This window comes from Triticum urartu, chromosome 6A (genome assembly GCF_056163025.1).
Source record: "Triticum urartu cultivar PI428250 chromosome 6A, HENAU_Tu73, whole genome shotgun sequence".
NCBI lineage: Eukaryota > Viridiplantae > Streptophyta > Magnoliopsida > Poales > Poaceae > Triticum > Triticum urartu.
Window position 1 is genome coordinate 527,199,281 of NC_141878.1, and position 25,704 is coordinate 527,224,984.

A 25,704-nucleotide genomic window follows, 5' to 3' on the forward strand; every position below is an offset into this window, starting at 1 on the left:
GGTTCCGTAGTCGGACCTTGATTGTATCTAGATGATGTAATGCTTTATTCATGTATTGTGTGAAGTGGCGATTGTAAGCCAACTATGTATCTCTTTCCCTTATGTATTACATGGGTTGTGTGAAGATTACCTCACTTGCGACATTGCTTACAATGCGGTTACACAACCATGGGCCGCATCGTGAGCGTTACACAACCATGGGCCTCTGGAACTACGCCCGCAAGGGGAAGCACGACCGCGAGACTGGCTCCTCGCCGGGACGCTGTCGCGGCTCCGTGAAAAAGGAGGAGGCCGAAGATGGTGGACGCCGTGGGGGGCGTGAACGGGTGCCCCATGCCGCCGCGGTCACTGGAGCGGGACGCCTCGCCACGGGAGGAGGTGGTGCAGGCACCTGCCACCTTCCAGCCCGCCCACATGCACCACGGACCGCCGACCCACCTCTGGATGCCGTCGGACTACGTCGACCTCGTCAGCGACGACGACGACACCGGCGGCCACTGAAGACGGCGACGGCCACGGCATCGACGGGCGCGACAGGAGCGCGTGGGCGGTATTTTTTTTATTTTTTTTATGTTAATTATGGCACTGGGCCGTTTAAGTGAATCGTGAAACTGGGCCGTTTTGTGGCCGTGACCCCTAATTTATGTTTTAAGTTTTTTTTAACTGCGTTTATTTACCTTTTTAGTCATTTTATTTAAGTTTTTCTGTTTTTTTAATCACGTCCAACACCGACATGATTTGGGGTACGGCCGCGTGTTGGGCGCACCCACAACCCAACGGACAGAAGCGGACATGGGCGAGCCCATTGCCGCCCCAAAGGGACAAAATCCGGTCAAATCGGACGTCCGTTTGGGGTCGTGCGATGGAGTTGGCCTGACAATTTACCAGTAACGGAACTCGGCTTATGTCGCGACTCGATTTTCGTAATGAAAATGGGGCCGTGTGGCCTATTCGATCGTTTTTTTTTCTTCTTTGCACGGTTATCCGTTCATGCTTTGGATATTTGTGTGCCGCCCACCGGGTAAACGACCTTCTAGATACGTCATTATCATGGCACTTTCGGCCGAATCAAGGTGTTCGACTTGAGGGGCCTCCCAAGGGGTTCACGCAGCAAAAACCACGACGACCTTCTCGTATGCTGCTACGACAGAACCATTCCTTTCCCATTTAACAACAACATGGCTTACCTTAATCAGTCTGTTACTAGAAAGCTGCAATAATTCAGTCTTTTTGAAAGTGCCTCAAGAGTTGCTCATGTCATGCTAATAAAGCACCCATCAGCAAAAAAAAGCATCTGGCTATGGAACGCCGATCCGCCTGCGTTCCCACTCACCCATCTCTATCTTTCAAGTTTCAACCGTCGTCCGCTTTGTGATCTAGAGCAGGAGGGGTTGGTCACCTGCACACACCTAGCAGTGGAACTAGAAGGCATCGCTGCCGATCTCTGATTGACGAGTTGCCGATTCAAAGACGCATGTTTCGTCTGCCTCCTGGCCGGTGCAAAGTTAGCAAGAAATGACCCCTTTTTTCCCATCCGATAAATCTCCACACGAGATGATATCCAATCCAAAGCTTGCATGACCTCAGCCTCGGATCCTCGGGATCAATCTGATGGAAGCTGCTTCAATTGTCGGATAGCTAGTCAAGGCTCGATCGAGAGCACAAGGCCGTTGCCGTTGCTTCCAACCCTGAAGCCGTCATCTGTCATGTCGACACCCGACCGGTTGACAGCAACATGCGGCGAACACAAGGCCACATATCCATCATCCATGCTTGACCCAACCAAACCTTTGGAAAAGCACACACCAACTCGGAGGAACCCAAGCGGGGCGGACGTTTCCCGCCTCTCGGCCATGCTGACCGAGCTGCTCGCTCGCGACCCAGCCTTAAAGCTTACGCGACAGCAACCTGCTTCTCTTGCTTCGATCGTCTGCTCATCTCATCTGCAGAAAGACTTCATCGACTAGCAATGGGCGAGTCGGGTTCTCCTTCCCTTGTCTTGCTGCTGGTTGCTGCCATGGCGGCGGCGATGGTGTTCGTCGCGTCGTCGCCGGTGGCGGCCTTCCCGGTGGCCGGATTGCCGGAGGCGGAGCCCCCGTTCCCGAACCCGTGGCTGGCGTTCCAGAACCTCTCCGGCTGCCACATGGGCGACGAGCGGGACGGGCTCGCGCGGCTCAAGGGCTACCTGAGCCACTTCGGGTACCTCCCGGAGGCGCCGTCCTCGTCGCCCTTCAGCGACGCGTTCGACGCCGACCTGGAGGCGGCCATCGCCACGTACCAGCGCAACTTCGGCCTCAACGCGACGGGGTTCCTCGACCCGCCCACCGTGTCCCAGATGGTCGCCCCGCGCTGCGGCGTGCCCGACGTCGTCAACGGCACCTCCACCATGGACCGGCGGAACGCGTCGTCCGCGGGCGGCGCACACGGCCGGCACCTCTACACCTACTTCCCCGGTGGGCCCATGTGGCCGCCGTTCCGGCGCGAGCTGCGGTACGCGATCACCGCGGCCGCGGCGACGTCCATCGACCGGGCGACGCTGAGCGCCGTCTTCGCGCGCGCCTTCGCCCGGTGGTCGGACGCCACCACGCTGCGTTTCGCGGAGACGGCGTCCGAGGCCGACGCCGACATCACCATCGGGTTCTACGCGGGGGCGCACGGCGACGGCGAGGCCTTCGACGGGCCGCTGGGCACGCTGGCGCACGCCTTCTCGCCGACGGACGGGCGGTTCCACCTGGACGCCGCGGAGGCATGGGTCGCCGACGGCCAAGGCGACGCGTCCTCCAGCCCCGGCGCGGTGGACCTGGAGTCGGTGGCGGTGCACGAGATCGGGCACCTGCTGGGGCTGGGGCACTCGTCGGTGCAGGGCGCCATCATGTACCCGACCATCAGGACGGGGACGAGGAAGGTGGACCTGGAGGCGGACGACGTGCAGGGGATCCAGAGCATGTACGGGACCAACCCCGACTTCAAGGGCGTGGCGCCGACGTCGCCGTCGACGAGCAGCCGGGAGATGGACAGCAGCGCCGCCGCCGGCTCCCGCCCGGGCAGCCGGTTCGTTGCGGTAGTTGTGGCGGTTGGCCTGCTGCTCCCACTGTCACTGTAGAACGCCTGGTCCTTTTGCCCGCCGCCGTGACGGTCACGTCACGTCCGTCTCTGCAGGCTGTGCCACGATTGCTAGTTGCTAGTTCGATTGGTCATTGATATTTTTGGGTAGATTCTTCTGTACATACTACTGCCATTGATATTTTAGTTTACAGAATAATACAGTAGATTACACGGATCACATGGTTTATTTTTTCAGTGTCAAATTCCCTAGCGTGAGAATGGCATACACTAATTTTGTAACCTCTGTCCGGCCAAACGGTAGTTGCTGCTGTTGGTGAGGGCTGGACTCTGGGTGCCGTATCAGGCTATCAGCAACAGCGACTCAGATGGTGTTTGGTTCTTCAGGCTTAGGACTTTTTCTAGTCTCTAGACTTTTTAAAAAAGTTCTCAAGAAGGTGCTTCTAAGGACTTTTAGCAAAAAAGTCTCATCCTGTTTGGTTTGCTAGGGACTTTTTCTAATCCCAACACAAAAAAGTCTCTGGAACCAAACACCCCTCAGGATCCCGGCGGGCGTCTGTCCTGTGCGGGGGAGAGAATTTTGAGGTACTGCCGGGGGGAAATTCTATGCCTTGTTAATAGTTTGTTTGGTCGCCCGTCCACTTGGTCCATGCACGCATTAGTATAACCTCACGACTTCCTTTGGCAATTCCAAAGTACAGTTGACGTCCACCAGAATACCTACCAACCCAGACCGGACAAGCATGAACGAGAAAAATAGGAAAAGTCTGCTCTCCCAATGTTGGCTTCCTAGCTTTGTGTATCGAACGCTCACGTGTTGGTTTGGTTGGGTGGTTGAGCAAGGAGTGCACAATGAATATAACACGAAAATATATGTCACAGTGAATGTAGTGAAGCAAATCTGGTGTTATAGATGTTGGTATATTTTTATATTGACTTTATCAAGCTTGATTAGGTTTGAGTTAGGACAGTATTAGAACTTCAAGTCTGCAATTACTTTGGAATGGAGGGAGTAGCCCTGAATGATTCGTATCAATTAAGCTCTCTTTTTTATGGGATATCAATTAAGGTCTTGGTTCAGCTAAAATAAATAAATAAAGCTCTTGATTTGCAATAAGAGAAAAAGAGCAAGAAGGGAGATCCTGTCCAGAAGACGACCGGCACTCCTAGATGCTCACTGGTCGATGAACCTTAAACTCCTTGGATAACTTGGTCAACCCGATCTCCTCCCAAAAAAACTAATCCCGCGACTCCAAATGGGCCAATTCGAAGCTTAATTCTAAACGCCACGACAGGCACTTGCTGCCGTGACAAGCCAAACAAGCAAGCAAGCCTCTCTTGAACGGATCAAATCAGGCGACCGGTTCATCCGCCCGTCCGCTGAAACAAAGGGGAGGTCACGGTCTCACGACATCGGTCTTGCACGCACGCACGCAACCCGGCTGTAATTTCGTCCGACAGTAACAATAACCAACATTTCAATCAGTTAAAAAAACATTTCATTCAGCAGAACCAACATTTCAATCTCCGCGGCTGGAAGCTTCGGGCTCGCAGCCCGGGCCGTATGGATGGACGTGGACCGCAGCCCCCGTCGTGAGCGACGCCGGTCAAAACTGGCATGCAGCGCCGCGGGAAGGAGAGCCAACCAAGCAGCCAGCCAGCGAGACCACCGCGTCCCGGTCCCGATCCCGGACGTATCCGGCCATGACTACGCGTACGTTTCCTCCCACGCGTGCCTTCTGGAAGGGACGATCCCGTCCCGTGGATTGGTTGCCCGAAGCGGGGCCGCGCATGCCCCTATAAAGCCCCGCCATTCTCGCCCCGACTGACCGCAGGAGAAGCTTTTTGTTCGTCTCTTGATCGAGATCGTCTTTGATGGAGCGCAAGAACTCGTTCGGCTCGTCGTGGGCGGACCAGTGGGACTACGGCAGCGACCCGGCCCCGCGGGCCGGCGGGAAGAAGCAGGGCGGCGTGGAGAAGACCAAGGCGGCCGCGGCCACGGGGCTGAAGAAGGTGAAGGAGGGCACCGCGCACGGCTTCCAGTGGATCAAGGGCAAGGTGCAGAAGAAGAAGCAGGGCGCCGCCGGCGCCGGCGACGACGCGGCCGCCGGGTATTAGGCAGCCAGGCTCGGCTGATCCCTGGAGGATGGAATGGATGGATGGAACGCCGATCGATCGATCGGCCGATCTGTTGGTTTCTTGCGTCGTTTAATTGGTTGTGTACATATAGTTTTTGCCGTTCTTCGATTCAGGCTTTGCACCACCACGTAGTAGATCAGCGATCGTTTTAGATCTCTGCTTATTGATTGGTTCTTTCTTCTTCCTTGTGTCCTGTTCTCGATCGATCCGATGAAATTTGCTGCTGATTAGTTTCGTCCACTCACGCTCGCGAGCAGATGCCTGATTGGTGCGTGATCTTCAGGTTTGCGGGCTGCCACCTCCGGCAAATTTCAGTTCAACGTTTTTTTTGGTTTTGTTATCTGAATTCTGAGTAGATGCTGCAGAGCCATGTGATGGTGGAAAGGTCAGTGTATGGGAGTTTGCATCTAGTACAGTTGCATAGTTCCATTTCGTCCTTCACAGATGAAATGACCTCATTTTTCGTCCACTTCTGTTTCAACACAAAGATATTTAACACTGAGAAACTGATGTGGAAATTTCATTTCTGTGGGCAATTCAAACGGTACTGTATCAGCATAGTAGCACGGTTTCAGCTTTACATAAACGTACTTGCTCTAAGATTTCAGAAATGGCTTGTCAACGACAAAGTACCAAGCTCCGTAGAGCTGCAGACATTTTTAGAGATGGTGGGATTCAGAAGAAATGTCTAAAATAATTGCATACTTGTCCCTCTATATGGAACATTACTCGAAAGTTCAACTCAGAAGAATAAACCCAGTGACCATTCAACTACTGAGATGGTGAGCGTCAGTGAGTCTGTGAGTGCAATCCGAACGGTAAAGGATTTAGAATGCATGTGCACTAGATAACAAAGATGCTAAAAGCACTTGATGCTCATAGAAAGCCCATATGAGCAACCAATTTAATTAAAGTTTAAAGAGAAACGTTTTGTATGATAATGCTTGTAGAGTCACCCAATTTTTCATTTTGGTACAACTACCTATTTCTGTCATCTTCAGTCGTGTACCAATTCATTTATATAGTACCCAATCATGTAAGCAGTTCATGTCACACACGAGGTAAGCAAAACAGGACAACATATGCACACTGACTAACCATCCTCTAGGCTCTAGCAGTCCAGCTGCTTGCCGATGTGGGGTGCATCAACTCCTATTTCGCTGGAAGAACATTGGCAAGGACACGATTTCACCTAAACGGCGTTGTTGACATGATGGATTCGTGACTAACAAAGTGCAAACCAGATTAGTTATGAGCCATCGTCATCTGCCCATCTGATAGTCAAGTCACAGGGCATTATCCCCTGCTGCATGTATCTTTTCAGTTACCCTCCACACCAGAGCTTTACACATCCAGTGACATTCTTGCAAAGTGCATCCAAGTTCAGTCGAGAAGAAAAATACATAATTCAGAAGCTCAATATTATTTATTCTGCGGCAAGTGGCAAGTTGTATAGCACCAAGATCACATTGCAGTGCTGAAGGCCACTGAACTGAAGGGGGAAGAAACATTACACATACAGTAGCACCTTACTCCAAGCCTAGTGGTTGACATACAAACTGCAGAGCTAATGGCTTTGGGCAGGCCATGACTGCACGCACGCGAGCATACAGCAAAGGGAACACCTCCCGCTTATTTCTGATGGTACCTCCCCTGCTCGACCCGCTGCTTGAACTTGTCCTTCTCGTCGTCCGACTCGCCGAGCACCGCTTCCTTGGTCTCCTGCACCGTCTCCTTTGCGCCCTCCGCGACGTCGTCGGTCTTCTCCTTGGCCATCTTCAGGAACTCCTCCGCCGTCGTTCTTGCCTTCTCCCCGATTTCGCCCAGCGTGTCACTGTCGTCGTGCTTCTCTGTCGAGTGGTACTGGGAAAATCACATGAAAAAGAGAAAGGTTATAGAACACACTGTCAGATGTACCACTATGTACCCTGTAGTAGTATGTACACTGGACTTGAACACCTGCACATTCGACTTGCCACCTGAACATTTCTCTACATCATTCATATGCACTGCCCTGCCGACTGTTCTGCCTTCTTAAACATTCTGATTTCCTAGAAGTTTAGCAGTCTTTTTACATCACATCTCTCACATAGTAGTTCAGTACTACCTCTGCAATTCACCATGCAAGAATACACTACCACTTGGACAAACTCACAACAGTAGATCGCTCTGCTACATGGTAGTGGTACTACTACTTCTGAAGATTCCTGGAATAGTGTGGCGCTGCCAGATGAATGAAACGCCGAAGAAGGCAAGGCAGGAAACTCAGAATTCAGAAACTCAAGGGCAGTTGTGCTGCGTGAGCTCACCCTGGGCAGTAGAACGCCGTTGCCAAGCGCGGGCAGGGCGGTGGGATCTTCCACGGCGCTCCTGGAGGGGCAGCCGATTGCCCTCCCGCCATGAACGAGCAGCCGCTTCATCCCCTACGCCGCAAGGCCGATCTCAGCCTCTCAAGTCGCTCGCGGAGATGCAAAAATGGCTTCGTGCTCGGGCCCGAAGTAGTAGCAAGGCGATAGGGATGGGGATGTGAGAGACGATGTGATCAGGATTCAGGAGCCGCCATTCGCGCTATAAGAAGTCGGGAAGCGTGGAGAAAGGACACGGGAGTCGGCACGTGGAGGGGGAGCACCTCGGCACGTAGCGAGCTGGCATGCGGAGTTGTGCAGGGCTTTTGTGGCTTTTGCGGTGCTGGAGCTGTGGCCTTTGCCTTTGCAAACTTGTTGGAGTGCGTGGCCGATTTGAATTTACTAGTACTGCTGCTGATGGGGTCCGGGGACAAGCAGGAATCCAATGACCTGTTGAACTGGACGTGTATCTTGTTAAGAATAGAATAGTTGCTTACAATTAAGCTAATCAGGATTAAATTAATTGTTAGATAGGTTGCTTAGTTCTCAAACAACCATGTACTTCCTTGACTCTTAAGGCAACTATGTAATTTCTTGACTCTTAAATAACTATGTGCTTACTTGATCGCCAAGCATCATGTGTATTTTCGCCTGGGTATAAATAGCCCATTTCTATCATCAATAAAGACTGATGGATCATCTTTCACTCAAACTCTCTTTTTCTTTATTTTCTACTTTAAACACCTTATCATGCACTTTTGCTCTCCGATCGAGCTATCTAGCCACACACAAGAAAAGAGATTACACAAGAGGGATCGCCTCACAATCAAGGTCTAGAAGAACGGATAAATAGCAACTTAACGATTCTATCGGAATCAACACCTGGGAGCAGCACGGAAGAATCATGTTCAACCAGAAATCAGCGCCGTGGGCACCGGCCACGCCACAACAACAGTACTTGTTGAAGGCACTTAGGAACTGGACCGCATCAGCATCCCACTTCATGTAGCGGCGCTCGGCGCTACCCTCCGGTGCGCAGCCTTCCGTGGAGCGACCCAGACTGGCGGGTAAGAGCACGCGGCGAAGCCCTCCGGCATGCGGCGGCATCGCCTCGACTCCGGCCGCACGTGTACCAAAGCCACGCCGACTCCACCCGCGCATCACCTTCCATCCCCGCGCTCCCTCTCAGTCATGGCCTGCCTACTCGATTTTGGCCCAGTGCGCGGCGCAATGCGCCCTCCAGCGCGGCTTCCTCTGGCACAAGGCGGGCCAACCAATGCAACGCTTCCCAGCGGCGCGGCGGTGGATGATAATCCTCAGCCGCACGTGAGAAATTGGGGATTTCTATCCTCTAGGTTATCTTTTAGTTTAAGCATTTAAGTTTCTGTTATCCACAGAAAGGTCCCTGTAATTTCTGTCAAGCCCTCAGGCTTAGTTCATCATGCAGTATAGCGCTCAACTTCAACTCTCAAGTTGTCTATACTCCTGCGATTTGTAGTACAACCCTCTGTTTTAGCACTTTAACCATCAGGTTATTACTATTTGTATTCTATAAGCCCTCGGTTTTAGAAAACATAAGTGGGAGAACCTCAGTTCATCCTAAATTACATAAAATAACTATACACCATTTTTTTAATGGCAATACCACTGCAAAAGAATGTATTGCTTATATTTCAGATCCTATTTTTTCTGGAATTTAAGACATCAATTATGTTTTTACCGCAAACATTCTATATGACATGTGATTTTAGGACAACTATATTTTTGCAGTCGAAAACAATTTTTCTTGCAAATCTTAATGAAACTCAAATAAGAATTATAAATTGTCATACTTCATATGACATGCCCAAATTTTATTTGTGAATCACAAGGTATTGGTGGCATCTACTGCACCGTTTGAAGATTATCCATCATTACTGTGAGGTCTACATCTTGTTACCAACAAGATGACTACCTTCAAAGTGCTCTTCCAAATATCAATATTAGTTGTGACTACCCTCAAGATATCATAAGGTAATACTGGCATCTACTGCAAAATTTTGTAGACTATCCACTATTACTGTAAGGTCTACATCATGTCACTCTGACAGATGATTACCTTCAAAGTGATTTCATAAATTTAGCATAACATAAGGTAATAGAGATATGAACATCTACTGAGAAAATTCAGACTATGTTTTCTATTACTGTGAGATCTACACCGCATTTGGTGATTATCTTCAAAGTGTTATCTATTTAATTTGTGGTATACACATAAGACCCCAATAAAATTTGCTCCTCACAAGCATTTGTTGTTGTTCACTAAAATGATTTGCTCTCATAGTAAATATAGTTCTTGCACACTCGCTATATACCAAAATGGTATTGTGTGCTAATATCAACTATTCAAGCCTCATTTTGCTTGAATATGTCACAGAAAACTATGCAAATATTTGCATATACTAGTGATTACCGTCTATTACATTGGTAAAATACATGGCAGTGAAGCCTATGTCACTATTTATAATTATAGGGTTGTTCGTCCATCAAGATGGATTGCATAATTATGGCAACGATTGAGTGTCTCAACACTTTTGCAATGTCCACATCACATTATGGTTAAACTTTCACAGTGACTAACAAATGTCATACATGCAATGCGGTGACTCTAAAGTTGCAACACTCATATGCATTTTATGTGTCCCAACTTCACTTAGATCTCAAACCAAGTACATAATGGATGACATTTTATTCACCCTGAATATTTCCCTTAATATAAACATGATGCCTTGAGCATATCGCAAATGATTACCCATTCGTTTTTCAAGACTTCAAGTCATCGCAGCTCACAATTCTGTCACTTAATCAACCTCAAGTTGAGATCTCATGGTCAATATTTTCATATGCCTTAAATACACTTTACATCCTCTTATGATGGTACTACAAATTTCCATGATGAAGAAATATATAATTTCTTAAAATCATCAGATCCACCCAACAGGTGATATACCATTATTTAAAATATTTGCTAGTACTGAGAATACTATGCAAGTCAGTGGTCTCAAAAATGAACTACGAGGAATTCAAAGTAAAGTGTAGGATAAAAGACAAAACTACCTCTTAATAGGGAATATATCATTTTCAAATGATCACAAAGACAAATATCCAGTTTGTCAAATGTGTGGCTATACAAACATCGTACATATGATTACCAAACCCTCAAACATATGGTCAAACCACACCACAAATTTTAAAAGGCCAATAAGTTAAATGGGATAAATTTGCAAATTTGCAAATAACAATAAAATTCTGGTAAAGGATTGTTCTCAGAATCTTCATCAGAAGGAGGAACAAAGTCTAGTGCAGAAAATGGAGGATGAAAACATTTGCACTCAAAAATATCGGAGACCTCAGGTAATCTCCTAATTATCCCAATATATCATTAGCCCATACTTGTACTACTACATGTAGTAAAATGTCCAATATCATATCCATTGGATACAATATTCGATAAAGTTGAATGTATGTTCCAATTCATACTCAATATTGTTGCGTACACAATGATTTTCTAAGTATTAATAAATTAAATATTAGGCTTGATAGCCTTAGCCATCCTGGTTTGGGGATGATTAGAAAATTGTTGACAATTCGGTTGGTCACAACTTAACAAATTGCAAAAATATTCCCCAGATCATCAGATTATATGCGCACCACATGTGCCATAGGGGAAATAAGTTTTAAGGCACTCTCACCTTAAAATTCTAAGCATGACACTTATTCTTCCTTGAACACATTCAAAAGATATGTCTAGATTGCTTAACCATTATCTGGGGTAATTTAGATACTTCATGGTACTCATATACACATTCATAAAATGTTTTTAAGTGTGTCTCTTATCACACACAACCATGCATGATCTTACTAAAAAAATTGCTCAACTTATCAAAGTAAGAGCAAATTCTCCTGAAAACAGGATCTATAAACCCATTCAAATGAACAATGTTGTTGAACTCATTCAATGAGCATTTTTTGCATTAAGTACTTTATGTACATACCCAGGATGGTTTAGCTAAATTTCTTATCAAAGAGATTTAAATGAATTACATGACCACTTTTAAAGAATTGTAAATTCACCGGCCTCTTGCTGGACACATACGGCCTTACACACCGTAAGTATGTTCTAAATCATACCAACTGCATATCATACTACTTTCCCCTTGTAGTTACTATGTGGAAATCAAAAAAGTATTTCCCATCTGCGATAATTCGGTTACATACCGATATCACCACTCCAGCGTACATCAATGGGCACTCACGAAAATTAGGGATCTATGTGAGGAATAACAATTTAATCGTCAATCAAAATTATTCATAGCCCGTATGCTGATTGCATCAGCAATAAGGATATTTTTCGGCATTAGGGGGAGATAAGTACCACAAAGAATGCCGAGAAATAAATTAGAAATGTTATTGACATTCAATCCTTATATCTGCGTACTCAAAGAATCTGAACTAGAAGTTTAGAGAATCATATATTTGCAACACATTGCAAATCTGCCACATACATTTACTGATGACAAGGTGTCACTAAATTCTATCAAAAAGAGTGGAGGTACCTGATAAACCACTCTTCTCCCCAAATGAGAGCAAGAGGGGGAGAAAATCTGACAAGACGAGATATAAGTTCTCATATGCTTCCGCGGAAACAGAGGAAATCAAATCCTCAACCAGTAAATGTAATTCAACATCAAGTTGAAAGACACCTCACTGGATGCTCATCATCCAAAGCCTGGCATAAATGTGCACAAATGTTTTGGTGCCAGGACAGCGAAACACCTTGACTCCATTTGTTGTAGGAAATCACAAGGAGTTAAAAAGGAATAAATATTTTATCCACAAACTTCAATGATTCCACCAGGATCATATAAACTAAAGACTACATTTGTCGACATATATTTCTTCTCAATTTGCTAAAACCTTTTGGGCCCAGAACCAAAATCCATGGTAGAGTGCCTCTTGCACTCATATTGGTTCACATAAAAGGAAGCAAGTAATGAAGAATAGCACTCGCTTAACAAATGAGTGGTATTTACCGTAGTAATACCTACTCCTCATAAGTATCTTCCGTATGGAATACTAAAAACTTCTCATTCATAGACAAAGTCAATGAGGTGGTGAGAAAGCGAGGCTTGTAGCAAAGGGTTCACGCAGAGACCCGACATCAATTATGATGTAACATACCCTCTTGGTATGAGTGAAATTATGTTTCGATACTAAATATCATTGGCAATAAAAAATAACAATATCCATTCAGTTAATGGATGCAGTGACTACATACTCATATGGATCACACATTTCGGATACCTATATTATAGTCCCTGAAGGGCTTACAATTCCGAATCCAAAGACAAATCGCAACATGTTTTTGTGTAAAACTTCAGAAGTCACTCTGTGGCTCAAAATAGTCGAAAATCATATGGTACTACCGACTAAATGAGTTCCTTCTTCAAAAGGATTACTCGAATAGTGATGATTGTTTATGTGTTTTAATAATGAAATCACAAATTTGATTTTCTTACATCACCTCAGTGTATATCGATGATTTCGTCATCAATGTATGTATAAGACCTAAAAATGCATAAAATCATCTCAAAACGAAAAATTTGGATTCAACCAAATTTAGCTTAAGCTTACAACTTCAGCATTCTCTCAAGAATACATATATCAGTCTGCATATATCCAAAACATATACGAGAAGTTCAATGTGGATATATCATATCAATAAAAGACATGTAATATGGCCATACTACCCCTGATAGGGTACAAATCCTTTCATACCTAGGGGTGTTAATGAAGTGATATCAGGACCTGAAGTTCTATATCTCACTAATGTCAAAACACTCATATAATTGCAAACTACGTCAGGACTGACACTATATTTGCTATCTTTGTTCAGAGTGCAAACCCCAACAAAAGGTATATGGTCGATATAGGAAATATCAGCTTATATCTCAAGCTCACAATAAATCTTGGATATTTCCATCAGGAAATACAAGATATGGCCATGACAATACCATCTCAATGACTGAATTTGCTGAATAGCCTTCATATGGAAGTCATATAAATGGGCTTTAATGGCTATTTCCAGTTATCATTCTGACATAATCGATTTATCTAAAAGCATTGCAATATATGCATGACTTAGCAGAATGAGTAACCACACTCAAAATCATGTGGTTGAGATTCATCAGAATCACATAACTTGATTTATCAAGATGCTACCACTTGTGTTACTCAATACCTACAGGTTATATGAAGAGCAATATCATAAAGTACATTGCTCGAAAATTACTTATCCTCACGAATTATAAAAAGTGAGGAAACAATATGCAAACAACATACTTTGAAAATCTTACAGATTATTCATAATGTCATGATCATATCAATGGAATTTGTATTGCACATTCTCCAGGTTTGCAAAGTTCAGGGGGAGTAATTTCCCAAATCTATAACCTATTAACAATCCTAAGATTGCATATATTGTATTCTTTTTCCCTTCATGAGTTTTCCCTAATGGTTTCTCATAAAGGTTTTTAATGAGACAATATAAACACAAGTTCACGTATATGTCATATCATTTTCTCCTTATATTTTCCCACTGGGTTTTAAAGGAGTTTTCAATGGCGTATCATATCACACTCTTATCCCTTATGAGTTTTCTATAAAAGTTTCTCATAATGGTTTTTAGTGAGGCAATATCTTATCAAAGATCATACGTCATACTTTCTATTTTCCCTATCGGGGTTTTTAAAGAAAGTACTCAAGACATATTAATTGTTCTCTAAACTTATCAATGAGTTTTCTCCTCTTGAAAGGTTTTTCTCATATGAGTTATCAAGAGACAATAATCATTATATGTTGCATCATTTTCTCCTTATTATTTTTCCCACTGGGTTTAAAGGAATTTTAGCAACATATCTGCATTATTCTCCTCATATTTTTCCCACGGGGTTTTTGGAGGAGACGGTCAAGATTATTCAAAGAATTTGTCAAGATGATGGATATACCAAAGAAGAGCGTTGTACAAGGGGGAGTGTTAAGAATAGAATAGTTGCTTACAATTAAGCTAATTAGGATTAAGTTAATTGTTAGATAGGTTGCTTAGTTCTCAAGCAACCATGTACTTCCTTGACTCTCAAGGCAACTATGTAATTTCTTGACTCTCAAGTAACTATGTGTTTACTTGACCGCCAAGCACCATGTGTACTTCCGCCTGGGTATAAATAGCCCACTTCTATCATCAATAAAGACTGATGGATCATCTTTCATTCAAACTCTCTCGTTCTTTATTTTCTACTTTAAACATATCTCACGAGAACTGGTCGGTGTTTGTTTTCGATGCATCCGAATTTGTGTGTCTATAGGTTGAATTCTTCTTTCTACGCTTTTTTTATCTGCGGCGATCATTATTCAAGTGCGTTGGTCCTTTGGCAATACATTTGCCTGGCTTCAATGAGGGAGGGACGATGACGTTTGGCTCCCATGCTCGTACTCGTCGCTAAGTGGCCGAACATGTATGTAATTTCTATTGCTTCTTCTGTTCTTTGACCAAATCTTATATGTGGAGTAAAAAGAAACGAAGGGAGTACTATCATGATGTTTGATGAATAGACCAAAAGTTTCTTTCGCAAAAAAGAAGAAAATAATTTACACATAGCAAAGATCATATATCGAACATAGCAGGTTTGATTTACAAACGGACATAGCATAAAGTTCACAATGATTGAACATGGCAAGTTTCATCGTACGTAACATAGCATATTGACAAAGTTCATTCGACGATAGATTAAGGTAGAGGAGGGGGCGTCGGACTTCACCTGTTCCTCATCGACTGCTTTTGTGACGCCTCAAGACCGGAGCTTCAGTTGCCTTCTAGGGTTTCTGGGTTTTGTCGTGTGTTTTGTTTGGTCCATTGCATTCATCTTTGCATCATGTCATCATGCCATCATGTCATTAATCTTTGCACCTCTCCTCAACTAAATAAATGGCATGGATCTTTGATCCACTTAAATCGAGGGAGTTCACATGGTGAAATTCTCTTTATAACATATGAAAGTCTCCTACTATTATTAGGGAGCTATTATAAATATTCCATTAACTTGGAATCACCCATAACACAATTGCACTACTCTTCAACTCTTCTTTTATCCGACTCAACTTCATATATTTTCTTGTCATCTCTCTCTCAAGCCACACCCATGCATCATCACCTCTCACTTCCTTCTTTTTTTCATGTCTTTACAAGTGACTTTATTCCTCCTCCTTTAATGTTCATCTTTTCCCTATAAATCTTGCCTCTTTCCTACACCCTCTCTGTCATATTTCATCCCATTCATAGTTGTTTTGGTCAGGTTCAAAAATGATTGAAGTTTGAGAATAATTCAAACTCTAATTATTTTTCTACCTTCTAAAAATGCCAGGGCAATTTATTCAAACCCTACATAAATCCTGGGTTCCAGATATATATTTATATATCTCATATCCCTAACCAAAAACCCCTGGATTTTCCCCTTTGTTGATTGTTTATTTATATAAACAAAAATTAACAAAGGAAAGAATTTGGAGGGAGAGAGAGAGCCAGCAGCCAGGCCGGCCTGCTTCCCCGAGGCCCAGCAGGCCCATCTATTCCCTGTTTAACCCTAGGCCCAACTGAACCCTCTCCCTCGATCCCCTCCTTCTCCCACTCGTCTCCCTCCTGCGCCGCCTTCAGACGCACGTAGAGGAGCAGCGCATCGCACCTGATCCCCGCATCGGCCTCTCCTTCCCCCGCGACCAGCGTCTCTGCTGCCTGCCTCGACATCCTCACCCGGATCCTCGTTGCCAACCCTGCCGCCGCTTGGCCCCGACGCCCCGGCCTCTCCTTCCTCGCGCCGCACCACCATGGAGGCCCAAGCAGCCGCTCCCTCGCCATTCCTCGTCGTCCCGACCAGTAGCAGGTCGCCAGAGACCTCGCCGTCCTACCTCCTCTTCGTCCTCCTCCCAGGAACCTCTCTCATCTCGCTCTCCCGTCGTCGTTTTCCTAGGGAACCAGGAGCTCAAGCCCTGCCATGTCCGCTGCCCGTTCGTCGCCTCCGCCGCCGGATCCGCGTCATCGGCCCCTCGTCGGAGTCGCGCCAAGCTCCCCTGCATCGCGCGAGTCGCGAGCCCCTGCCTCCTCGCCGCTCCGTGTTGACCAGCTCGCCAGGTCCCTTGCACTAGCGCCGTGTCTTCCTCCTCTGCTCGCGAGCCCTGCTTCGCTGTTGCGCCTCCATGGCCTCGCTGCCTTCGCCGCACACCAGTAGCGCATCCACCTCCGTCGACCTCTTGTTGCTGCAGGACCCTCCTCATCGTGCACTGTCGCGGTTCAGTTTCTTCTCTCTCAAGGTCGAAGGACGCCAGGTACCAAGACGTCGCAGACCCGGCAAGTTCATCTATGCTACCGTCACTAAAGACATGTGTACGCTTACACGACGAACCTTGGAGTTACGCGAGAGACCAAGTACTCCGATGACATGTACCATTACGCCCGAAGACCTTGGATGCATCAAGTTTCACTACCGTCGACTAGTACGACTACCGTCGCAAAAACGAGACCGTCAAGACCGAACTGACAAATACCCCGAGAACGTCTATATCTCTACCGTCGACGTGCTTTTCGTCAAGTCCCTCTACGAAAACGTGTCCTACTACCGCCGCCTGAATGTCTACGAAACATGTACCACGGCCATCGTTGAAGACCCCGTGGACGTCAAGTTCCGTGTTGTGACCTCGAACATTTACAGACATGAACCACTACTTTCCTCGATGACCCGTGAACGACTACTTCCTCTATGAACCGACCCGCTTCAAAACGCACGCTTCGAAGGTATAACTCCGAGACGACCGTCCGAGAACATTTGCATGTGTTGTATGAGATGCACCCATTGTCTGCACCATGTCCGGTTTGATCCTTGCACGTTCCTCGTTAGCCTTGCCGCGAACTCGTGGGACACCCGGAATCCAGGATCACCCCACCATCTTTTGCACGCTCCCGACACATTTCCTTTGCACCAGTATCTCCATGAGCTACCGGAACCGATATGTTGTGTGGCATCATTTTTGGATTCGTTGCCGTGGCACCCCTTTCGTTTCCGCCATGATGACAAATGCTTCATAATATGTTCATGTCAACTTTTAATAAAAATTGCATAAACTTGCACATGTCATCCGCATCATGATAATAACTTTTAAAATGTTTAAAATTGTTGTTTGCATTAATTTGCTAAATGCATATGAGGATTTACCAGATTTGTTGTTTGTTATATCCGGACCCATTTAAATTGTTTAGATGGTATAGTTTTGTTATGCTTCACCTCTTGCCATGTTAACCAACATTTAATATTGTTGAGTACCTAACCGGGAGTGAACTAAATAATTGATGTGGTGTTCCGCTAAAATGCAACTCGTTGCATATTGAGCTCAACTTAACTTGTAGTATTGTTTGTGCACTTTGCCATGCCATGCCTCATTAAAACGGACATGAATCATACTTGGTTGTGCATCAGGCCATGTTATGCTTGGTTGTTTACTATGTTGTTTGCTTCTTTCCGGGTTGCTTCTCGCCTTAGCTTCGGTTTCGTTTCGGAGTTGTGAGGATTCGTTCGACTTCGTCCGTTTGTCTTCTTCATGGACTCGTTCTTCTTCCTATCGGGATCTCAGGCAAGATGACCATACCCTATAAATCACTTCTATCTTTGCTTGCTACTTGCTCGCTCTATTGCTATGCCGCGATACCTACCACTTGTTAAATCATGCCTCCCATTTTGCCATGTCAAGCCTCTAACCCACCTTTCCTAGCAAACCGTTGTTTGGCTATGTTAACGCTTTGCTCAGCCCCTCTTATAGCGTTGCTAGTTGCAGGTGAAGCTAAAGTTTGTTCCATGTTGGAACATGGATATGTTGGGATATCACAATATCTCTTATTTAATTAATGCATCTATATACTTGGTAAAGGGTGGAAGGCTCGGCCTTATGCCTGGTGTTTTGTTCCACTCTTGCCGCCCTAGTTTCCATCATACCGGTGTTATGTTCCTTGATTTTGCGTTCCTTACACGGTTGGGTGTTACAAGTTGGTAATCAGAGCCTTCCCCGACTTAGGAGCCCCCTGCTTGATCGAATCGCTGGCGTTGTTGAGTCTAGAAAAATGTTTTGAGTCTTATAGGATTATATATATCGGAGAGTAGGATTCTTTTTACTCCTCAGTCCCTTCATCACTCTGGTGAGGCCTCCTGACGTAGAGTTTTTGACTCTTCCCTTCTCAAATTTCACTAATTTTTTTTAAGATCACGAGGGTATTTTGGAATCGTTTCGATGGTTTTGTGACGAGAACATTGTTCTTGGTGCCTCCTGACATTTAGGGGTTGTGGCAGTGTCCCGAGGAGTTGAGCTCCGAGGTGTCGTCGTCACAATTTTATCGTTGCAGTTCTGGAATACCTGAGTTTTGCCGACATCGGAAATCTCCTTTATGCAGTTGTTGGTGAGATAACATCAACGCCACCCAGTACTGGGGCAGGAGTTCGAGAGTATTGCCATAACTCGTATAACGGATGCTTTTCGAAGGTTGAGGTAAATGATTTCCGAAGATTTCTTGGTTATGTGTTGAAGGATGGATACAGCTGAATGTAGGATTTGTTAGTTTTGGGTGAGATATTATGCTTCCCCTGTATCCCCAACACCTGATTGCATAACCAGAAAGTTTCAGGAGTTTATAAGTGGGAATTCAAGTAGCTCCTAGGATATCTTTCCGACAGATGCATGATATGAAATTGGGGTTCGACGTCTAGTGGTTCGGCTATCCACGGTTGGTTTTACAGTGGTCTCGTTGTGTCTTAAAGAGTCCTTGGTTATGCTGACTCAGGGACGCTTCGTATGTCATGTGCACTGCCTTGTACATGATGGTGTTGTACGATCGAGCCCGTGTGGGCCCCACCACGAAAACTTCGGACGAAATCTCTATCATATGTTTGTTCCGGCTTATTCTGCAAGCCAATCCTTTGTTTTGTTTTGAGTTGTGGTATTCGAGTTGCTTCGAAGTCAAGTGTTGATTCCATACATTTCCTAAGCGGTGTTCTCATACTTCTATGTGAATACCAATCCGTCATGATCATCGAGATTGTCATGTCAATCCTTTTCAACCGGCGTGTTTCTCTTCAAGTGGATCCGATCATTTCAACATTCGCAAGATCAACTCTAAGTTTTCGTCAACGGTGTTTGTTTCATCCGTCTCCAAGTTGCCTTTGTTTTCCCGCCCACCCACCGTTTTTCTTCAAGGACTTAGATTTCTTAATCAAGTATCCATCTTATTGATGCGAAGTCTCTCCATTCTTTTCCGTCAATGTTCTTACCCGGTGGTTCTCATGAAGATGTTCTACTAGTTCATCATTCTTCTTTCTCTTTCTTCTCTGGTGAATTTAATTCAAGTTTTGTTGTTGATCATATCCTTTTCCTCGTTTCAAATACCTTCTCATGCCGGTGCACCTCATAATCATTCACTTCTCGCTATTCATTTTGTTCGGGAGTGCTGAAGATATCTCAGAAGGCTCTTCTTTTCATTCAAGATCCGTTCAAACCTATCTCGAGGTTGTTGTCTTATTCAAGCCATTTAACTCAACCGGCGCAATCTATCTTTTAAATTGCTCAACGGTTTTTCTTTTGAGTGGGCCCTAACCCATAGGTCTTTTCCCTAGGATCTTACCTGACTCTTCTTTTCCCAGTGTTACTCTCAAATTCTTCTCCAAGTTTGACGTAAGAATGAATTATCATCAGTCAAATGTCTTTCTCCAAGATCTTTCAAATTCTTTTCGTTGTTGATTCATCCTTTATATTCTTCATTATTCCGGAGTGTCTCAACAATTCATGGTGTTGTTTCTCGTCGTCATTCTCGGATTTTGAAGACCGAAGAAGAGTTTTCCTCCAAATCTTATCCGTTCTCTCAAAGATTCGTGGTTCTAGCGTTATGCCATCCTCTCTTAATTGTTTTCAATTGTGAGAATTATTTTTACCCATCCGGTGCAATTCAGGAGTCTTTTCAGTTTGATTCTCCGGAGGCCATTATCTCAGAATTATTCATTTCCAGCTTTCAGCTCTCATCCTCCAAATCATACCGATGCATCATTCTAATATTATCTAATCGGTTCATGATCTCTTCATTCTCATTATCTATTTTCCCTCAAGTATCTTCATTCATTTTCCATTTCTTCCCGGTGAATTGTGCCTTTCCTACTTTCAGTTTTAATTCTTACGGTGGTTCGTTCAAGATTTCTCTTCCTTTCTTATCATATTAATTTATCCACTGTTTCAGTCCTACCGGTGGTTCATTGAAGACCCTCCCAAGTTGACCTATATCTATCTTAATCCTTTCTACGAGAATAAGTAGTATGCCAAATCCGTTGCTTGTCATCAATTTAAATTGGTGAAGGATACGCATAACATAATTCTTATTCTTGTTTCATCCAAGCATTCTAATTTCTTATTTTCGAAGTAGTTCATCATATCACATTCTCGATTCGAGATGCTTTATCTTTTCTTCCGGATTTCCAAGTTTCAACTTTATCTCATCGCAAAGCTCCATCCAATCATTGCAAGGCTTCAATCTTATTCTTTTCATCCTTCACTTCCTGTTGATCATTCTTTTATTACCGGAGTTCTTCATGGAGGCTTTACATGATGGTTCACTAAGGATTAAATTCCTTCTCAAAGTGCTCATCGAGATTCCATTTGAGGTGGTGTTATGTCATTATTGATAATTTTCCTTCGTGTTTCATGATTCACAAGTTTCAAGAGTGACATATCTAAATCCATCATTTTCTCTTCGCTCAAGACATCTTTTCAAACCATCAATCTCTTTGTTGGAATTATCTTGGGTTATTTTTCACCTAAAGCTTTTCCCTAAGGATTGTTGCTAATTATGGTGCTTATAAATGACCTAAGTTCTAAATTTATCCTCCCGTTGAGATAAGTTTCTCATCTCCTTGTTGATATCAATCCAATCTATTATTTTTCCGTAGTGGCATGTATTCACCTCTAAGTTTTGAGTTGATTCCATAAGCCCACAACAAGCTTTTTCTTTTCGTTGTTAGTTTTCCAATAACTCCGTTATAACCTTCTTGGAAGGGTGTTTTCCAAACTCATTTGTGGCAGAAGTTGTCATTTTCTTCTCAATTCTTTCCTTTCCAACGATCCAACTTCTATACTTTCGTTCCGGAGGCATTGTGATGTTGCTTTCTTCACCCACCATCCCATTTTTGTCAAAGATCATGTTCTTTTCGTGCTTAACCTTTCAACAGGAGTGTCGTGTCCTCTTTTTCAAGTATCCTCTCATCTTGTCAAGATCATGTTCGTTTCCTTCCATTTACAGTGAGAGTGATGTCCAAATTATATCATTCTTATTCCTTCTCTATCTTGTTTTAACCGGAGTGGTTTCAATATCTATCTTGCCACTTAACCTCTAGATTCTCATCGTATCCCATGTTCCTCTTATCTATCGGAGTGTTTTCAACTTCTTGCATCTTTGTTGGCTTCCTTCTTTCAATTTGTTCAACCTCGCAAGGTTCTTTGGTTTCACTCTTTTGTCAAAAGAAGCAACTTAGTTTTACCCCTTCCTCTTCCGTTTCCTCCGGTGCCATCCTAGATCTCGGGACGAGATCCTCTCGTAGTAGTGGAGTGTTGTGACGCCCCAAGACCGGAGCTTCAGTTGCCTTCCAAGGTTTCCGGGTTTTGTCGTGTGTTTTGTTTGGTTCATTGCATTCATATTTGCATCATGTGCATTGCATCATGTCATCATGCCATCATGTCATTAATCTTTGCACCTCTACTCAACTAAATAAATGGCATGGATCTTTGATCCACTTAAATCGAGGGAGTTCACATGGTGAAATTCTCTTTATAACATATGAAAGTCTCCTACTATTATTAGGGAGCTATTATAAATATTCCATTAACTCGGAATCACCCATAACACAATTGCACTACTCTTCAACTCTTCTTTTATCCGACTCAACTTCATATATTTCCTTGTCATCTCTCTCTCAAGCCACACCCATGCATCATCACCTCTCACTTCCTTCTTTTTTTTTCATGTCTTTACAAGTGACTTTATTCCTCCTCCTTTAATGTTCATCTTTTCCCTATAAATCTTGCCTCTTTCCTACACCCTCTTTATCAGATTTCATCCCATTCGTAGTTGTTTTGGCCAGGTTCAAAAATGATTGAAGTTTGAGAATAATTCAAACTCTAATTATTTTTCTACCTTCTAAAAATGCCAGGGCAATTTATTCAAACCCTACATAAATCCAGGGTTCCAGATATATATATTTATATATCTCATATCCCTAACTAAAACCCCCTGGATTCTCCCCTTTGTTGATTGTTTATTTATATAAACAAAAATTAGCAAAGGAAAGAATTTGGAGGGAGAGAGAGCCAGCAGCCAGGCCGGCCTGCTTCCCCGAGGCCCAGCATGCCCATCTATTCCCTGTTTAACCCTAGGCCCAACTGAACCCTCTCCCTCGATCCCCTCCTTCTCCCACTCGTCTCCCTCCTGCGCCGCCTTCAGACGCACGTGGAGGAGCAGCGCATCGCGCCTGATCCCCGCGTCGGCCTCTCCTTCCCCCGCGACCAGCGCCTCTGCTGCCTGCCTCGACGTCCTCGCCCAGATCCTCGTCGCCAACCCTGCCGCCGCTTGGCCCCGATGCCCCGGCCTCTCCTTCCTCGCGCCGCACCACCATGGAGGCCCAAGCAGCCGCTCCCTCACCATTCCTTGTCGTCCCGACCAGTAGCAGGTCGCCAGAGACCTTGCCGTCCTACCTCCTCTTCGTCCTCCTCCCAGGAACCTCTCTCATCTCGCTCTCCCGTCTTCGTTTTCCTACGGAACCAGGAGCTCAAGCCCTGCCATGTCCGCTGCCCATTCGTCACCTCCGCCGCCGGATCCGCGCTACCGGCCCCTCGTCGGAGTCACGCCAAGCTCCCCTGCATCGCGCAAGTCGCGAGCCCCTGCCTCCTCGCCGCTCCGCGTTGACCAGCTCGCCAGGTCCCTTGCACCAGCGTCGTGTCTTCCTCCTCTGCTTGCGAGCCCTGCTTCGCTGTTGCGCCTCCATGGCCTCGATGCCTTCGCCGCACACTAGTAGCGCATCCACCTCCGTCGACCTCTTGTTGCTGCAGGACCCTCCTCATCGTGCACCGTCACGGTTCAGTTTCTTCTCTCTCAAGGTCGAAGGACGCCAGGTACTAAGATGTCGCAGACCCGGCAAGTTCATCTACGGGCATGTACGGCTACCATCACCAAAGACATGTGTATGCTTACACAACGAACCTTGGAGTTACGCGAGAGACCAAGTACTCCGATGACATCTGTACCATTACGCCCGAAGACCTTGGATGCACCAAGTTCCACTACCGCCGACTAGTACGATTACCATCACAAAAACGAGACCGTCAAGACCGGACCGATAAGTACCCCGAGAACGTTTGTACCTCTACCGTCGACGTGCTTTTCGTCAAGTCCCTCTACGAAAACGTGTCCCACTACCGCCGCCCGAACGTCTACGAAACATGTACCACGGCCATCGTTGAAGACCCTGTGGACGTCAAGTTCCGTGTCGTGACCCCGAACATCTACGGACATGAACCACTACTTTCCTCGACGACCCGTGAACGACTACTTCCTCTATGAACCGACCCGCTTTGAAACGCACGCTTCGAAGGTATAACCCCGAGACGACCGTCCGAAAACGTTTGCATGTGTTGTATGAGATGCACCCGTTGTCTGCACCATGTCCGTTTTGATCCTTGCACGTTCCTCGTTAGCCTTGCCGCGAACTCATGGGACACCCAGAATCCAGGATCACCCCACCATCTTTTGCACGCTCCCGACACACTTTCTTTGCACCGGTATCTCCGTGAGCTACTGGAACCGATATGTTGCGTGGCATCATTTTTGGATTCGTTGCCGTGGCACCCCTTTCGTTTCCGCCACGATGACAAATGTTTCATAATATGTTCATGTCAACTTTTAATAAAAATTGCATAAACTTGCACATGTCATCCGCATCATGATAATAACTTTTAAAATGTTTAAAATTGTTGTTTGCATTAATTTGCTAAATGCATATGGGGATTTACCGGATTTGTTGTTTGTTATATCCGGCCCCATTTAAATTGTTTAGATGGTATAGTTTTGTTATGCTTCACCTCTTGCCATGTTAACCAACATTTAATATTGTTGAGTACCTAACCGGGAGTGAACTAAATAATTGATGTGGTGTTCCGTCAATATGCAACTCGTTGCATATTGAGCTCCGCTTAACTTGTAGTATTGTTTGTGCACTTTGCCATGCCATGCCTCATTAAACCGGACATGCATCATACTTGGTTGTGCATCATGCCATGTTATGCTTGGCTGTTTAGTATGTTGTTTGCTTCTTTCCGGGTTGCTTCTCGCCTTAGCTTCGGTTTCATTCCGGAGTTGTGAGGATTCGTTCGACTTCGTCCGTTTGTCTTCTTCATGGACTCGTTCTTCTTCCTATCGGGATCTCAGGCAAGATGACCATACCCTCAAAATCACTTCTATCTTTGCTTGCTACTTGCTCGCTCTATTGCTATGCCGCGATACCTACCACTTGCTATATCATGCCTCCCATTTTGCCATGTCAAGCCTCTAACCCACCTTTCCTAGCAAATCTTTGTTTGGCTATGTTAACGCTTTGCTCAGCCCCTCTTATAGCGTTGCTAGTTGCAGGTGAAGCTGAAATTTGTTCCATGTTGGAACATGGATATGTTGGGATATCACAATATCTCTTATTTAATTAATGCATCTATATACTTGGTAAAGGGTGGAAGGCTCGGCCTTATGCCTGGTGTTTTGTTCCACTCTTGCCGCCCTAGTTTCCGTCATACCGGTGTTATGTTCCTTGATTTTGCGTTCCTTATACAGTTGGGTGTTACAACTTTCCCTTGGGTTTCTGAAGCGGCGGTTGTATCTTCGTCATAGGCGTTAGCGGTTGGATGGCCGTCGTCGTCATCGATGGTTGTGCCGCTGTCGGACGAGGAGATGTGTGGATTCCGTTCAGACGTTGGGCTGCACGGGCCTGCCCCTTTGGGAGGC

General features: G+C 45.3%; 3 protein-coding genes and 2 pseudogenes across 3 annotated transcripts; 4 read left to right on the top strand and 1 right to left on the bottom strand.

Moving 5' to 3' along the window:
• The first annotated feature begins 1,302 nt into the window (after window positions 1-1,302).
• Window positions 1,303-3,292, top strand: LOC147966070 (metalloendoproteinase 3-MMP-like). Its single transcript, XM_087528614.1, has one exon. It carries the CDS (start codon window positions 1,970-1,972, stop codon window positions 3,101-3,103), a length of 1,134 nt encoding a protein of 377 aa, XP_087384740.1. The 5' UTR covers window positions 1,303-1,969; the 3' UTR covers window positions 3,104-3,292.
• Window positions 3,293-4,715: 1,423 nt separating this feature from the next.
• Window positions 4,716-5,442, top strand: LOC125514650 (uncharacterized). The gene has a single exon (XM_048679988.2). The coding sequence runs from the start codon at window positions 4,939-4,941 to the stop codon at window positions 5,179-5,181; it is 243 nt and encodes an 80-aa protein (XP_048535945.1). The 5' UTR covers window positions 4,716-4,938; the 3' UTR covers window positions 5,182-5,442.
• A 1,164-nt stretch (window positions 5,443-6,606) lies between these two features.
• On the bottom strand, window positions 6,607-7,780 carry LOC125514649 (uncharacterized). Its single transcript, XM_048679987.2, has 2 exons — window positions 7,512-7,780; window positions 6,607-7,065 (listed from the first exon to the last, which is right to left on the bottom strand). The coding sequence occupies exons 1-2, from the start codon at window positions 7,620-7,622 to the stop codon at window positions 6,835-6,837; spliced, it is 342 nt and encodes a 113-aa protein (XP_048535944.1). The 5' UTR covers window positions 7,623-7,780; the 3' UTR covers window positions 6,607-6,834.
• An 8,853-nt stretch (window positions 7,781-16,633) lies between these two features.
• On the top strand, window positions 16,634-17,399 carry LOC147966071 (uncharacterized; annotated as a pseudogene).
• Window positions 17,400-23,327: 5,928 nt separating this feature from the next.
• On the top strand, window positions 23,328-24,273 carry LOC147966072 (uncharacterized; annotated as a pseudogene).
• Window positions 24,274-25,704: the final 1,431 nt, after the last annotated feature.

What these genes read in the sequence shown, in the direction of transcription:
- LOC147966070 (XM_087528614.1), top strand. Translation starts at nt 1,970, where the DNA reads ATGGGCGAGTCGGGTTCTCCTTCCCTTGTCTTGCTGCTGGTTGCTGCC.
- LOC125514650 (XM_048679988.2), top strand. Translation starts at nt 4,939, where the DNA reads ATGGAGCGCAAGAACTCGTTCGGCTCGTCGTGGGCGGACCAGTGGGAC.
- LOC125514649 (XM_048679987.2), bottom strand. Translation starts at nt 7,622, where the DNA reads ATGAAGCGGCTGCTCGTTCATGGCGGGAGGGCAATCGGCTGCCCCTCC. An exon ending in ACGGCGTTCTACTGCCCAGG is followed by an intron (nt 7,066 to 7,511) that starts GTGAGCTCACGC and finishes TGATTTTCCCAG; the next exon opens with TACCACTCGACAGAGAAGCA.